Genomic DNA, 15798 nt, shown 5'->3' with positions numbered 1-15798 from the left:
GGTGGCCCTTTTTCTACATACCCAAAGAAATATATTCAGAACAACAGCATTGCTTCATTTATTTATAGACTAAATAAATTGTATTCACTACACATTAATAGCCACTAGGGTAAGGTAAAATGTTTACTCACAGAAATTACAATTAATTCAACGTTCTTTGATTTCCAGGCACAGTATGTTTCTTAATCATTATTTGAATATGCATGGCAATGATAAAAGCTACAATGTGTGGCAGTGCCTAGGATGGGTATCCGAAGAGAAGCGAGCATTATATTGGGTGCTTTTATGTATATGCATAAGTGTGTTTGTATATGCTCTTACACATAATCATTCTCATTCACATTCTAGATGTAATCTAGAGACAGCAATAGCCTTTTAGATTTTTATATGTGTGTGTGCACATATATTCACAGTCCTATAAATTTCTATATGTAACATAATCCTTTTAGGTCTTTCCACTACTTTAGTAAACTGAGGCTCAGAGAAGTCAAACCACTTGCTCAAATCCACAAAAAGTGGCAAAGCTGGAGTTTAAATCCCACCTCCCATCCACTTAACATCCCTCTTTTTAAGATGCCCTGGCAGAAACAGTCCTGGGACAGTCAGCTTTTCCATTACACCATACAGCCCTGTTAGGGCTAGGGTGACCTTGTGCCCTTTCTTTTCCAGAATCTCCATGCAACGACTTTGGTCCAACTCTAGGCTTGAAGAAGTCCAGCTCCCTGGAGAGTCTGCAGACTGCCGTGGCTGAGGTCAGGAAGAACGAGCTTCCCTTTCACAGGCCCCGGCCGCACATGGTTCGAGGCCGGGGCTGCAACGAGAGCTTCAGAGCAGCCATCGACAAGTCTTACGATGACCCGGAGGAGCTGGAGGCTGGTAGGGCCACGCGTTCCCTTAAACGGTTTCTTCATCTTGCTATTATCTGCAAATCGCAGATGATAATGTGTGCTTAACTACTGAGAAAAATGATTTAAGGATCACAATTATATTTTTGATATTAAAAGTAATTCATTTTCCTGATCTGTTTTGCCCTTTGGCTTAACGAACATGGAATGGGAGAACGCAATGTGCAATTTATTTTACAGTGCAAATGCAAAAGAAATTTCTCCTTCACTTTCCCACAAGGACTGTCGTTTCCCCCTAGGGTGGGAGCACTAAGCATGCATTTTTTGACATCCTCATTTGAGTCATTAGGAAGCAGCATCAAGCAGAGGACTGACTGCATTAATTGGGTAGAAGCAGTTCAGTTATATTTGTACTCAAAAACTTCTGGAAATAAACTCATCCTGTTTGTTTCCCAGCATGTGGGCCTTCTGAGCTGATCAAGGTTAACAAGCCAGCTTCCAGAGAGATTAGTGTGCTACACATAGCAAGCCTTCCATACTCCCAGTGAAGCAACCAGTGCCCACTCCCAGCTTCAGACCTGGCTTGAAGTACCCAGGTTTAGGCAGTCGTATCTTCAAAGGGGACACGTAGCCACGCGGATGGGTAGAACTCAGGAGTGCTTCTCCGCTTTCGTCTGTATTTCACATTTTGACATTGCTTCGAATGCTGCCCGTAAGTGCTGATGACCACGTGTATTGATTTTGTTTTCTCTGCACAGATGGTCTGTCTGATAAGAGCTCTCACTCCGGCCAGGGAGCTCTGAATTGTGAATCTCCTCCTCAGGGGATCTCAGAGTTAGAGGACTTGGAAAATAAAGCCAGGAAAGTCAAGAAAACAAAAGAGAAGGAGAAGAAAAAAGACAAGGGCAAGCTGAAAGTCAAGGAGAAAAAGCGGAAAGAGGAAAACGAAGATCCGGAAAGGAAAATAAAGAGGAAAGGATTTGGCGCCATGCTGAGGTATGGGCCTGCTCTGAAGGCATAGTTGGTTTTGTTTCTTTTTATGGCTTTTCCTGGTGAAATACTCCTTTGTGCGTACGCAGGATAAGGTGCCAGATTTCCCTCATCTGCAGCCAGAGATGGGAAAATCTCAGCTGTGAATGTGTGTTTGTTCTTCTTGGGCAGAGGCAGAAGGAGCCCTTGTGCTTGCTCTCCAGGTGTTGTGAGCCTGTAGTCAAAGAAGGACCAGTGCTGCGGTCCTGTGTACCGGAGCATTATGCACATCGATCCAGTACTTCCTCCACCTGTGCAGGAAGAGTGAGGGGCAAGGGAGTCCTAAGCTGGTGCCTTTGGGGTATCCCCTATGAATCAGAGAATTCAGGAGAGGTGAGCCTCATCCTCCCATGAGTGTAGGTGTGCAGATGGTCAGGTTCCTGTTCACATTAGCTGTCACCTCTGGAGGCACTGGGATGCAGGAGTGATATCCCTGAACCTGCTGTCCGATGACCTTGGCCTGAGTCCAGGACTGTGTGACAGGGTTTCCCACCTCTCTGAGGCTCACTCTCCAAACAAGGCACCCATACTTGCTCTTCTAGTGTCTACTAGCCAGCGTGGGAGACAAGATTTCACATGCACTGGGTTCGTTGACTAAGCATGGTTCAGCAGGTACAGTCGGGAAACAATTTTGTTTCTTTTCCCAGAGCTCCCTTCTGATGTGCTTGGTTGAGGCTTTCTTCACACTGCCACATCTCAGTTTTCTGGCTCATAGCTTTTGGTCATGTTTGCATGATAAATCAATATTTTTTGACATGGGTTCAAATAGCCAGTCTAATGTAAATCAAAACGTTTTTCCTGCCCGCCTCTTGAGCCCCAACCCCAAGGAGTGCTCTGTAGCGTGGTAGGTGGTAGGTGTCTACCTTCTCCTCCTCCTCGCTCTCTAGAAGCAGGGTCAACTGGAGCAATATTAAACCAGGTAGAGTTGTATTTCACTCATATTTCTGGTGTGGTCTAGCCATCAGGGGTCCTTATGGGCCACTTATGTGGATCTTCCAGGGAGCCCCTTGTTGTACAAGCCACTGATGGGGAAGATTCATTTTCCTACCACCTAAGACCCTCTTGCCCTAAGCATCTGACCTCACACCCATGGAGAGCCCCTACCCAGTTGGTAAACTTTTTGGATGACAACAGTGTGAGATGGCTCCACTGGCTCCCTGGAGTCACTGCTGACCCAACCAGGCACAGGTGATTCCCACCACTCCTCCTTCCTTATCCTGTCATAGGGATGTCCCAAGCAGCCTTCTGTCTTCAGACCTGTCTAGGGCAAGTCTAGTGCCATGGTAGGTGTCCTCTGATAGAGCCTCATGGTAGCCTTTCCCAAGAGAACTCTGACACCTAAGCAAAGGAAGAGGGTCGGTATGTGTGTGTGTATATATATTTTGATAGGCAGAATGGACAGTGAAAGAGAGAGACAGAAAGGTCTTCCTTTTCCATTGGTTCACCCAATGGCCACTGTGGCCAGTGCACTGTGGCCGGTGCACCACGCTGGTCCAAAGTCAGGAGCCAGGTGCTTCTCCTAGTCTCCCATGCGGGTGCAGGGCCCAAGGACCTGGGCCATCCTCCACTACACTCCCGGGCCACAGCAGAGAGCTGGACTGGAAGAGGAGCAACTGGGACAGAATCTGGCGCCCCGACCGGGACTAGAACCTGGTTTGCCAGTGCCGCAGGTGGAGGATTAGCCTATTGAGCCATGGTGCCGGCTGATGGTCTGTATATTTTACCAACCACAGAGAGAACAGGTAGGAAGTGGATGGCGTCTCCTTTCATACAAGTACTTCCAATTCTCTGCAGGGTATTCTTATAGTCCCCTCGCTTATTTTGTTGGAGGTGGAAGTACCCACTTTCTATTACTTTCCTTGCTCCTGTAATTTCCAATCAATTCAATGATAAGTCAGCTTGGCTGCATCTTATAAAACATTTAAGTGATATCTCTCTTGAGAATTCTGGATATTGTGTGTTTCTAAATCTTCTCAGTTTGAGATATTTAAGTGAGGTTTCCAGACAGAAAGGAAAGTTCCATTCTGTTTTATATGTGTGTGTAGAAAGACCTTTTAAACAACAAGGTGACATTTAGAGGGCACAATATCTACATGAGTGAGCTTTTTCATCATATCTTCAGTTCCATTCATGCTAAGCCAGTGTTCTCCTGCTCAAAATCTTGAGAGTAGATGTGTGATGTGTTCTAATGAACTGTGCTATGGTTCTGCTACCACCTGGGCTTCCTCCAGCAGGCAAGATAGCTTAATAGTCATCTAACGATCAGAGATCAAAAAATTTTTAAGATTTATTTATTTATTTGAAAGGAAGAGTTACAGAAAAGCAGAGAGAGAGAGAGGTCTTTCATCTGCTGGTTCACACCCCAAATGGCTGCAATGGCCAGAGCTGGGCCAATCTGAAGCCAGGAGCCAAGAGCTTCTTCTGAGTCTCCCATGTGGGTGCAGGAACCCAAGCACTCTGGCTTTCTGCTACTTGCTTTCCCAGGCCATAGGAGAGCGCTGGATCGAAAGTGGAGTAGCCAGGACTTGAACCAGTGCTTATATGGGATGCTGGCCCTATAGGCAGTGGTTTTACCCACTCCACTACAGTGCTGGCCCCAGAGAACACAATTTTAACAAATTGAGTTTTATATTATGATTGGCTTTTAGGACTCATTTATTAATCAGGTACCATGCCATCTACCAGATAAAAGGATATTCCAACGAGCAGAACAAAGGGCTTGAGCTTATGCAAGAAAAGGCCAAAGAAAGCAGAAACAAGAAACACAACCTAGATTGATTAAAGCAAAGGGGTTTCTTATGTTGGCTCAGGTAGACTGGATCTCTTTCATTGGTTACTGTGAATTTCCTGTTTTTTGGAAAACTGGCTGTTTCAGAGGTCAGGTTGATTATGTGACACCTAGCATAAGTGACTTATTCTGATTTGGTCTTTTTGCTGGGGTTATTGCAGAAGCTCAGTCCAGAATAGTGGCCTCCATTTTATTTAACATGTCAGACACTCTAGGAAATACCAGTGTGACAAACCTGTCAATAGATACTGGTTTGTTTTGCCTGTCAGTCTCTGTAGACACTGTCTTTCCTTTTGCCATCTTGTTCTTATTGTGGGTGGTTATTATGTCTTTCATACGTTATGGGCTATGAGGTATGCATTTTGATGATAATGACAACCTGAAATTGCAGTGTATTTAGATAAGAATTTTGTCTTTTAAGTGATGGAGTTAAGAGATTAACTCTGTGTATGGACTTTTTCAAAAATTTTGTTTATTTGAGAGAGAAACATGAATATATATATATATATATACATATATATACATACATATATATACGTATATATACATATATATACATATATATATGTATATATATATATATATATATGGAAAGAGAGAGAGCGAGAACTTCCCCATATACTAGTTCACTCTCCAAAAGCCTGCAACAGCCAGTGCTAGGAACTCAATCCAGGTCTCCCACATGGATGGCAGAAACCCAAGTACTTGAGCCATCACCTGCTGCCTCCCAAGATGCACATTAGCAGGAAGCTGGAGTCAGGAGCTGGAGTTGTAAGTCAACATCAGGCACTCTGATGTGAGATGTGGGCATCCCAAGCAGTGGCATTAGTCCTAGACTCACCAACCATCCATTATATGTGGTTTCTTCACTTCAATCCTGACGCTTCTACTTTCTATCTAGATAACACTGGGCAAAATATTTAACCTCTCTGTACCTCAGTTTCTTCATCTGAAAAATAAGAATAATAAAAAATCTAACATTATTATGAGAATTATGTTTATTTAATTATATGTAACATGGTTAGAATGGTGGCTGGCGTGCCATAGCCATTCAGTAGTAAACAAAATAATGGCTCCCTAAAGATGTCCATGTCCTATTTCCCAATATTGTAAATTATGTTGTATGGCAAAGGCGAATTAAGGTCACAGATAGTGTTGGGTTTGTAGCAGCTGACTTTAAGGTGGATTACCCTGGCTCTTCCCAAGTGGGCCCCGTGTAATCACAGGGGCCTCAAGAGTGGAAGAGGAAGATATGACTATGGAAGTACACTGAACATAAATGCAATGCTGCTGGCTGTGAACATACAGGATGGGAACCAGGAACCAAGCAATCTGAGCAGTTTCTAGAAGTTGAAAGTGCAAATAAATGGATTTTGGGGAGCTTCCAGAGTACAGCTTGCCAACACCTTAATATTAGCCCATTTCTACTGTTTAGGACACTAAGTTTCTAGTAGTTTCTTACTGCGTCAATAGAAAACTAGTATTGGGGCTGGCGCCATAGCTCAGTGGGTTAATCCTCTGCCTGTGGCACCAGCATCCCATATGAGTGCCGGTTCTAGTCCCGGCTGCTCCTCTTCCAGTCCAGCTCTCTGCTGTGGCCTGGGAAAGCAGTAAAAAACATGACCCATGTGCTTGGGCCCCTGCACCCACATGGGAGACCGGGAGGAAGCACCTGGCTCCTGGCTTCAGATTGGCGCAGCTCTGGCCGTTGCTGCCAATTGAGGAGTGAACCAACGAGAGGAAGACCTTTCTCTCTGTCTCTCCCTCTCACTGTCTGTAACTCTGCCTCTCAAACAAATAAATAAAATCTTTTTAAAAATTATTACTATTTTACAATCTCATAGTATGTATAAGGAAAAATTTTTTCTCTAAGGTGTTTAAGAAAAATCTTTAAAAATAGATTCAACTAGAATAGTGCATAAATATAAAAACTGTAGAGCTACATAAGTCCCATTTTCTATAATATTACTAAATTGCACCTTAATTTTGTGTGTCATTTCAGATGACTTGGTTTGGCAGGTTTATACTTCGTTGCCCATTGTCCAGTGCCTCCTCTTTCCATTTGTTACCCGATAAGCTCTGTATTTTGGTGTAACAGAAGGATCTTTTAGATTTCTCACACCTTGGGATTTGTTTCCTTCCACTACTTTAGCAAAATGAAGATCTGAAAGGTGGTGTTTGATTTTATCTGCAGTGTAAAAATAGCAACTGTTTTCCATAGCCTTTTGCATCTGAGTTTGTGAGCATATTGGAGTTGCTGCTACATGCACATTTTCCGACAACAAAGAACATAAAAGCTGTCACCATTAGCCAACAGATTTTGCTTTAAGTCTCATCTGTTGCTCAGATTGACTTAGTTTCTTTTTTATTTAAAAAAAAAGATACTTTTGTAGTTAGATGCGTGGTTTAAATATATGGGTTTTTTTCCCCATCATCTGAATTTCCTGACACTCTCCTGAACAGTGGGATTTTAGGATAGGTTGTGCAGTTATACCATTGCACAGTGGTACTGTCCAAGGGGGTGAGTGAGAACTTCAATTCTACCTGCCTCTCCTCATCATGGATATGTCAGTGTGTCAGCAATGCTCCTGCTCTTACTTGGTAAGAACTCAGTATTATTATTTTCCAATATCAGGTGAGCCATTCATGATTATACATTTCAGTACAGTGTAGCTTACTTCTTAAAGAGACCTACTCCTGGCACCAGCATTGTGGCTTAGCAGGTAAAGTCACTGCATGCTTGCAATGCTGGCATCCCACATGGACACCAGTTTGTGTCCTGGCTGCTCCACTTTCAATTCAGCTCCCTGTTAATGGCCAAGGAAAAGCAGTGGAGGATGGCCAAAGTGTTTGGGTCCTTGCCACCCATGTGGGAGGCCTGGAAGAAGCTCCTGGGTTTGGTCTGGCCCAGCATTGGCCACTGTGACTACCTGGGGAGTGAATCAGTGAATGGAAGATCTCTCTCTCTCTCTCTTTGTCTCTCTCTCTCTCTCTCTCTCTGACTTTCAAGCAAAATAAATAAATCTTTTAAAAAAAAAAAGAACCACTTCTGATTCTTCTGAAAAATTGTTAGAGGATGTCTTTAATTAATATCTTTTTACATGTTACTTAGTTCCAATATACTTATAACTTGCTCAGTTAGAATGACCTCCTTGCATGGTGCAAGTGTGCTCTTTCATAGGCCATGAATTATTATCAGATGATATGGAGTTCAAGAACCTGCCGACTGTGGTAGGTTCCCTCCATGCTCTCTTCACGTGTGACAAAAAGAGAACTTCAGGAGATCAAGGTGCTTATATTTTTCCATGATGCGTTTGAATGCCTTAGGCATTATGCTCTTGAGGCATAATCCTACAGAAAGACTGTCCATGGCTTTTTGCAGGGAAGATTGAAACTCAAACTCCTTCAATAGCCAAGTCCACTGCTATCTGCCTTAGGCCACCCTCCAGGGACCCAGCAGGTGTTTCCTGAAGAGGACTATCCCTTGACTCAGAAAATCTTGCCATAACTAGAATTCAAAGCCAGACGTTGAGTCCCTGGATTTCTTAGTTACTCAATAACCTAAGAATCCTTATGTTTTTTTAAATGAAGTTCTGTCATAGATTGTGTTTAGAATCTGTTCTTTTTTATAAAGTTTTATTTTATTTGAAAGAGTTATAGAAAGAGACAAACAGAGGGAGAAAGAAAAAAAAAAGAAAGAGAGAGAGAAAGAAATTGAGATCTTTCATTAGCTGGTTCACTCCCCAAATGGCCACATTGGCCAGGGCTGAGCCAGACCAAAGCCAGGAGCCTGGAGCTGCATCAAGGTCTCCCATGTGGCTGGCAGGGGCCCCAGTACTTGAGCCATCCCCACTTCTCTCCTCAGTCATTAGCAAGGAGCTAGACAGGAAGTGGAGAATGGGGGCTCAGACTGGTGCTTAACCCACTGTGCCACAGTGCCAGCCCCCAAATGTAATCCTTTTATAATAGCTGCTTTGTCTCCTCTTCATATTATAGGCCACTCACTCCTCAACTTTCAAACTGAAAACTGCTGGACACTGAGTGGCAAGGCTTGATGTGGCCCAAGATCCTTTTTCTAGACTTCTTGTGGGAATGTTCTGAAGGAATTATGCCCATTCAACTCCTTTTTTAATAAATTACCAAAGACCAAAGCCAAAACTTTGTCAGTAAGAACCTCATTGTTCTTTTTAAAACTTGTTTGCTCCTATTTATATGGTTTGTAACATTCACTGAACACCTCATCATTGCCAAATACATTTGTGATTATTCTTTCATTTATTCAACCATATTTTATTAAAGCCCTATCCTGTCTTAATGAAGGAAAAAATATATATATATATATATAAATGAAGGAAAACCAAATGTGTGTGTGTGTGTGTGTGTAGTGTCTGGGGTTGAGTTTAAAGCAAAAACAAACAAACAAACAAAACCAAAATAGTACTTAAGCATGTAATTTGTAACAATAGATTAAGCAAGAAGTAGCAGGACATACAACTGCATACCTCAGGGACAGACCTGTACCTTGCCTTGAGGTAGTGAACAGAAAACAATGCAGTGTCTAAGAAGACATCACAGCCATGGCTCCCATGGAATTTCTATTACGCTGATGGGGAGACAAGAAACAGTTAACCCAAAATAATTGAGATAATTGGAGGCTGTACTAGGTGCCGCAAAGAAGGTAAAGGCAGAAGGGACAGTGTCACTGTACCCTTGCTAAGTGTCTGAGTGCATAAGAAAGTATGCACCTACACTAAATTGTCAGCAGGTATATTTCCAGAACTTAGAATAATATGGGATGAAAGCCAAATTACTTTGTGCCTGTTTTTTTTTACAGCTTATGAATATGGGAAGTTTATTTTTAAACCAACTTCACATAAAGCTGTAACAAAAAGCTAACCCAAATTGTGCCTGTGTTAGTACAGAAAGCTCTATTACATCTGACATAAACATTCTGAGGATATGAGGTCTGTAATGTAAATGGTGAACTTGATTTGCAGCTGTTGGAATGAACTTAATTCCTCCTGGCTCATCGGTTAGATATTCTTTATTGTAATATAGGCATACCTCAGAGATACACAGGGCCAGTTTCTACATAGTGGAGTGTCAGGAAAACCTACAGATGAAGGTATTTTTAAAAACCTAGAGGCATCAAGTTTTTATTTATAAGCTTGGCAAGTGCTGAGGCATATATGAATGTGTTTACTTCATTTTATGCTAAAGTGCACAATATATTTTATTTAAACAAGGAAACCTCTATATCAAAAAACACTGCTGTAAAGTATTACCAAAAGAGTACTCCTACACACACACACACACACACACACAGCCTCCACCACCACCACAAACAATGTAACCATCACCACCACCAAACTAGCACTGAACCTGACTAAAAAATGCATCCCTTCCACACTCTGTAGGCTTCAGGAATCCCTTTGAGTTTTCGTCTCCTCATCAGGAAGCTGGGGGTAATTACGCAACCTCTCCTACTTGTTCTGTTGTTTTAAGTTAGTCAGTTCGTATAAACAAAGCTGTCAGTGTAGTGCCTGACTTGATAAACATAGCTTCTTTTTCTCTATTAACTTTTAAAGGGACAAGTAAAATTTGTATATATTTATGGCATTCAACATGTTTAAATACATGCATATATTGTGAAATGACTAAAGACACTTCATATATAAACATATATATGTACATATATGTATACACACACACACAAGCCTCATATATTTATTTTTTAAGGTGAGACCACTGTCTACTCTCTAAGCAGTTCTGAAGTATACAGTACACTGGGGTTAACTGTAGCCACCATGATCTGTAGATGTCTTGAACTTAGTCTTTCTGTCTAACTGAGATTGTATATCCTTTGACACAATGTCCCCAATTTTTCTTCCCCCATAGCCTCTAATAACACCATTTTACTCTGTTTCTGTGAGTTTGACGGTTTCATGATCTACATTTAAGTGAGAACATACATATTTGCCTTTTTGCACTTATCTTATTTCTTTTAACGTAATGTCCTCCATGTTCATCCCTGCTGTCGCATAGAACAGAATTTCCTCCCTTTTAAAGAATAGTGTTTTGTGCACATGCACCACATTTTCTTTATCCATTCATTTTTGATGGACAGTTGCATTAATTCCATGCCTTGGCTATTATGAATCACACTGCAGAGAACATAGGAGTGCAGTTATCTCTCTGACCTATTGACTTCATTTCCTTTATTAATATACCCAGAAGTTGTATTTCCAGATCACGTGGTGGTTCTCTTTTCAGTAGTGTCGAGAATCTCCATGCCGTTTTCCACAATGGCTGTATTAATTTACATTCCCCAAAACATTGCCCAAGGGCTCCCCTTTCTCCACATCTTCACCAATATTTGTTATCTGTTTCATCTTTGATAATAATCATCCTAATAGATTTGAAGTGATATTTTATTCTGGTTTTAATTCATACTTCCCTGATGATTATTGATATTAGACATTTTTCATAGACCTGTTGGCCATTTGTACGTCTTTTGGAAGAAATAAGAGACATTACTTTCTTTGTCTTTCCTCTATGGATCCATTCCAAAGACCCAAGACCAGCAGATATCACCTTTGTCTCTGGCAAGCTACCCTTAGAACCCAATAACTGCCGGCGCCGCGGCTCACTAGGCTAATCCTCCACCTGCGGCGCCGGCACACAGGGTTCTAGTCCCGGTTGGGGCGCCGGATTCTGTCCCGGTTGCCCCTCTTCCAAGCCAGCTCTCTGCTGTGGCCCGGGAGTGCAGTGGAGGATGGCCCAAGTGCTTGGGCCCTGCACCCCATGGGAGACCAGGAGAAGCACCTGGCTCCTGCCATCGGATCAGCACAGTGCGCCGGCCGCAGCGCACCGGCCGCGGCGGCCATTGGAGGGTGAACCAACGACAAAGGAAGACCTTTCTCTCTGTCTCTCTCTCTCACTGTCCACTCTGCCTGTCAAAAAAAAAAAAAAAAAAAAAAAAAAAAAAAAAAAGAAAGAAAGAAAAGAAAAGAACCCAATAACTTGTCTTTCAGTTTTAAAATTTTTTCTCTTACTGTTGTTTTATAACTCACGTAAACTACTCTAAGACATGACATAGCTAAACTCATTCTATCATTAATATTTTACAGGTTCTGGATCACCCCTATCTCAATGTAACCATAAACTGTTTTCAAAGGTTGTTTAATCAGTTGGTAGAAGGCAAAGGTTTTTATTGCTGAACACAAATGGAAAATAGACTCAAATGAAGAAAAGTGGGGGGGGAGGTTTGTTTGTTTTCTTTTCTCCTTTCTTTCTACATTATTTTTCAGCCCATTGTGGGTGGGTAGGTTTTGGACTTGATATTCTTAATGCGTGTCTCATAGTTATTTCATCAGGCTGCCCTGAAGTTGTCCTATGCTACATTACCTATAAAGATACATTTTGACTTGATTTTTAAATTAGGTTAGATGGAGACCGAATACTTAAATCACCAGGGAACATGACATCTGTCATACATTTGTCCTCTTTACCTTGATCCCATAACGGTTGTTACAGGTCTCATGTACAATAAATGTAATGTGGCCGTAGCCTGTCATTACCTCTTTCCAGATAGTGGCTGTAAAATGTCTGTAGATCCCTTCAACTTTACGGGCATGAAGAGTAACCTAGGTGATACAGCCAGGCCAATGAAATTTTAAGTCATGTCCCCAAGGGCCTAAGGCCAACAACAGGCAGGAGTTCAGGTGCTTTGATTTATACTGTAAAGTCCAGTTTGAATTATGAAATTTCAAATGAAAAATGAAAGCCAAAGTAGGTCAAAATTCTTAATTCAGCTGAAGACTAGATACAGAAGTACACTGAACACAAGAGCCTTCCAGATATATACTGAGCTTGAGTGAAATATACATATATATGCATATATATGTGTACATACATATGTATATATGTAGAGAGAGAGACAGAGTTCACGTGAGTGAAATATGTGACCATGGCAAACAAAAAATGAAATTTGTATGTCAAAGGTTGCTATAGCAATGGGTGCAGCCACTACTTCCTCTCTGTAGCTGTCTATGATTTCAGAGGACAAGAAATAAACATTCAAAGCACATTAGGTTTTGGATAGGCTCAGTTTTTGTCTCCTTGGTAGCTCTGAATTTTCTCTCCTCAAAGGTCCACCTTAAATCCTTTACTTTCTCTTTCACAACATGAGTCATGAATATTTTGTTTCTTCATTTTGTTAATTTGCCAAATTTCCTTTGAGCTGAGTGCCCTAGCAATTTAAATTTTTCATTTGGGTTGAGAAGAGCAATGACCCTTTTTTTCATTATTAGTATCACAGGCCTGGATTCAGAATGCTACTTTTTTTATGACCAGCAAGCAATGTTGAGCTTGTAATGGAATTGCAAAATAGAGAGTATAATATACCAATATTGACTTCCATTAAACCCAGTGGTGTGATAGCTGATAATATTTATATATTTATGTGTTTCACATCCTAGCTTTTGTTGGTTTGCAACTAAGCAGTAGAGAGGAAAATTAACACCATAATATGAATAGATTGTGACCATGAGGGTATAAAGAAGTGGGAGAGAGAGTGCTTTGTGAATAGGACAAGTAGTAAAAATGATGGTGGTAGATTTAAGTATAGGAACTAAAAAGTAAAGTATAGATTCCATTTCGATCAAGTACACTTAAGATAGTTTGGTCTGCATTTATTTCTTAACTGAAAGAGGACCCAGAGACAGATGGGCCACTGCTCTGATGGGCTGAGCACAAAGACAGATGAGCTGCTGCAGTGCCCAGCATGTCGAGTCCGTTTGGTATCTGACTTTAATAATTTTTTTCAGTTGTCAAGCATGTCTGCAAATGTTTGCTTATCGTTCTGTTTTTTGAGTATGTGTTCATGGAGGGGCAAGGGGCATGGATGGAGTTAATTAGCATGAAAACGTTTGGGTACCTTGTTTTCACAATCATTTTAAAATCAGATCACTGTTCATTGCCTTTCCCTCCTAGCCTATGTAATCTTGATTATTCTGTGGCTCTGTTTACGGTCGTCCAAAGCAGCAGGATGATTTTCTCATACTTGCCACAATAAAAAATGATCACATAGAGTGTCAACCAAAAGGCTTATTTGTTTAATTAGGGTTCTCTTCTCCTCTTAATATGCGTGTGCAACTCCCATTATGTTAATGTGAATTACCAAAGAGTACTGAAGAAGAATAGACCTCTTTATCTCATTACTTTTCTTGGGTAATGAGGTTTAGATTTGTTAACAGTCAGAAAGTAAGTCCAGTGGAAAAAAATTGGCTTAACTTTTAAAGAAATTGATATGCTAAAAAGAACTTTCACAGATGCTAAAGTGGAAGATACACATTAATAAATAAACATTGATAGCATTTAAGGTGAAATATAATCATTTAAGATGCTGGATTAATAAAATGCAAAAGATTTCCTAATGGACCTATTTGCATACTCATATTAAATAACTAATAAAACATATTAACAACAGTTTTATTCATATATATATATATAAACACTTCTAAGTTCCTGGTAAGGTTGTATTTGCTTAATTTGCCTGTCCCATGTCCAACACAATGTCATGTCCTTGTGGGATATTTACTTAAAGCTATTAGATAATGACATGTATAGATTTAATAATTTGCTTGGGGTGAAAATGGAATCAGTTCTTTGTTCAGCACCTTTTATCTGAGAACTTCAATGCAATTTACTAACATCCGTCTTCAAGATGCATGGGATATGAATGTGGCAAATAGCAGCAATACTTTGCAGATAATAATTGAGAAAGAGTCCGCTTAAAGCCAGACTTTGAGCTGATCTTGATCTCAAGGCCTCTCCTGATCATTGCTAGTATTGTGTTAGCAACTAGAAACACATTGCCACCACTGTAATTCCACATGTGCTTTCATACATTCTGCAAAATCCCATCCTATTTTTGTCACCCATTGAGTTTTCCTGTCTTAACGTGTCAAAACAGCAATTTAATAACATGAAATAGTTCATAATTAAGCAAAGAAGCCTACATCTTCAGCATAGTAACTGTTTTCTTCATAGAAAAAGAACACAGCCTCACAGAACAATTGAAAGTCAAATTGCAAAATGGGTACGAGATATACAAATATTATTGAATTGCACATGTAAGACCATTATCTCAACCATGCTAAATAATATCCACCCGGACCTGGAGATAATCCAATTTTTGCTTTTCCATCTATCAGCTGATCATTTCTATACGGTGGCCCCACTTCAACCTCAGCTTCAACATGTCTAAAATCTAATTTATAATCTACCCATCTAAGTCACCAGTTCATCCAGACTTTCCTAATGCTATTTGAAACTTTGCCAGAAATCCCATGACATTTGGGACATCTCCCTCTTCCCCTACCCGCCCTCCATTAGCCAAGAGTCCTGTTGATATTTGCAAAATACTGTCTCCCACATCTGGGCCTTTTTTTTTTCCCATTTCGCTGCCCCCACCCTAATTTAATTTGTTGTTATTTATAACTAGATTGCTTCAATAGCCTCCTGGTTTGTCTACTTTCTTCCTTGCAGTTCATCCTAGCTCTGCTACCAATCACTCATGCATTTAGTTATCTGATACTTAATGAGCATGTCTTTACAACGAAAGCAATGTAAAATAGTGGCTTAGAACAAATCCTCTAGAATTGTTCTACTTAGGTTCAAATTCCAGTTCTACTTCTCTGTAGCTGTCAGTCCTTCAGGAGCCACATTCTGTGCCTTACTTTCCTCTCTTGTAGATTTGAAATAAGAGTAACATCTGCTTATAGAGTTGCTATGAAAATAAATTAGATTATATATGAAAATGCCTGGCACATATCAATTTCTTAAAATATAATCCATTACCAAGTTTTCTACTCCGGGGCCAATGCTTATGATGCTGGCATCCATATCAGAGTGCCAGATTAAGTCCCAGCTGTTCTGCTTCTTGTCCAGCTCCCTGCTAATGCACCTGGGAAGGCAGCAGGAGATGGCCCAAGTGCTTGGGCGCTTGACACCCATGTGGGAGACATGGATGGAGATCCAAGCTCCTTGCTTTGGCCAGGCCCAGCCCTGTCCATTGTGGCCAACTGGTAGTAAACTAGATGTAAGCTCACTCGCTCGCTCGCTGTGTGTGTG

The 15798-nt window shown here is 41.0% G+C and overlaps 1 protein-coding gene across 8 annotated transcripts in view; it reads left to right on the top strand.

Moving 5' to 3' along the window:
- The window catches only part of PARD3B (par-3 family cell polarity regulator beta), a 1151792-nt gene that overhangs the window by 796022 nt on the left and 339972 nt on the right, over positions 1–15798 (top strand). For all 8 annotated transcript variants that reach the window (XM_051849249.2, XM_070070340.1, XM_051849247.2 and 5 more), the window contains 2 exons: positions 670–876; positions 1604–1841. In XM_051849249.2, the coding sequence (XP_051705209.2) occupies positions 670–876; positions 1604–1841 (445 nt within the window). The remainder of the gene's footprint in view (positions 1–669; positions 877–1603; positions 1842–15798) is intronic.

This window comes from Oryctolagus cuniculus, chromosome 3 (genome assembly GCF_964237555.1).
Source record: "Oryctolagus cuniculus chromosome 3, mOryCun1.1, whole genome shotgun sequence".
NCBI classification, from domain to species: domain Eukaryota; kingdom Metazoa; phylum Chordata; class Mammalia; order Lagomorpha; family Leporidae; genus Oryctolagus; species Oryctolagus cuniculus.
The sequence above is the reverse complement of the archived record's forward strand: the minus strand, read 5'-3'. Positions and strand labels throughout refer to the sequence as shown.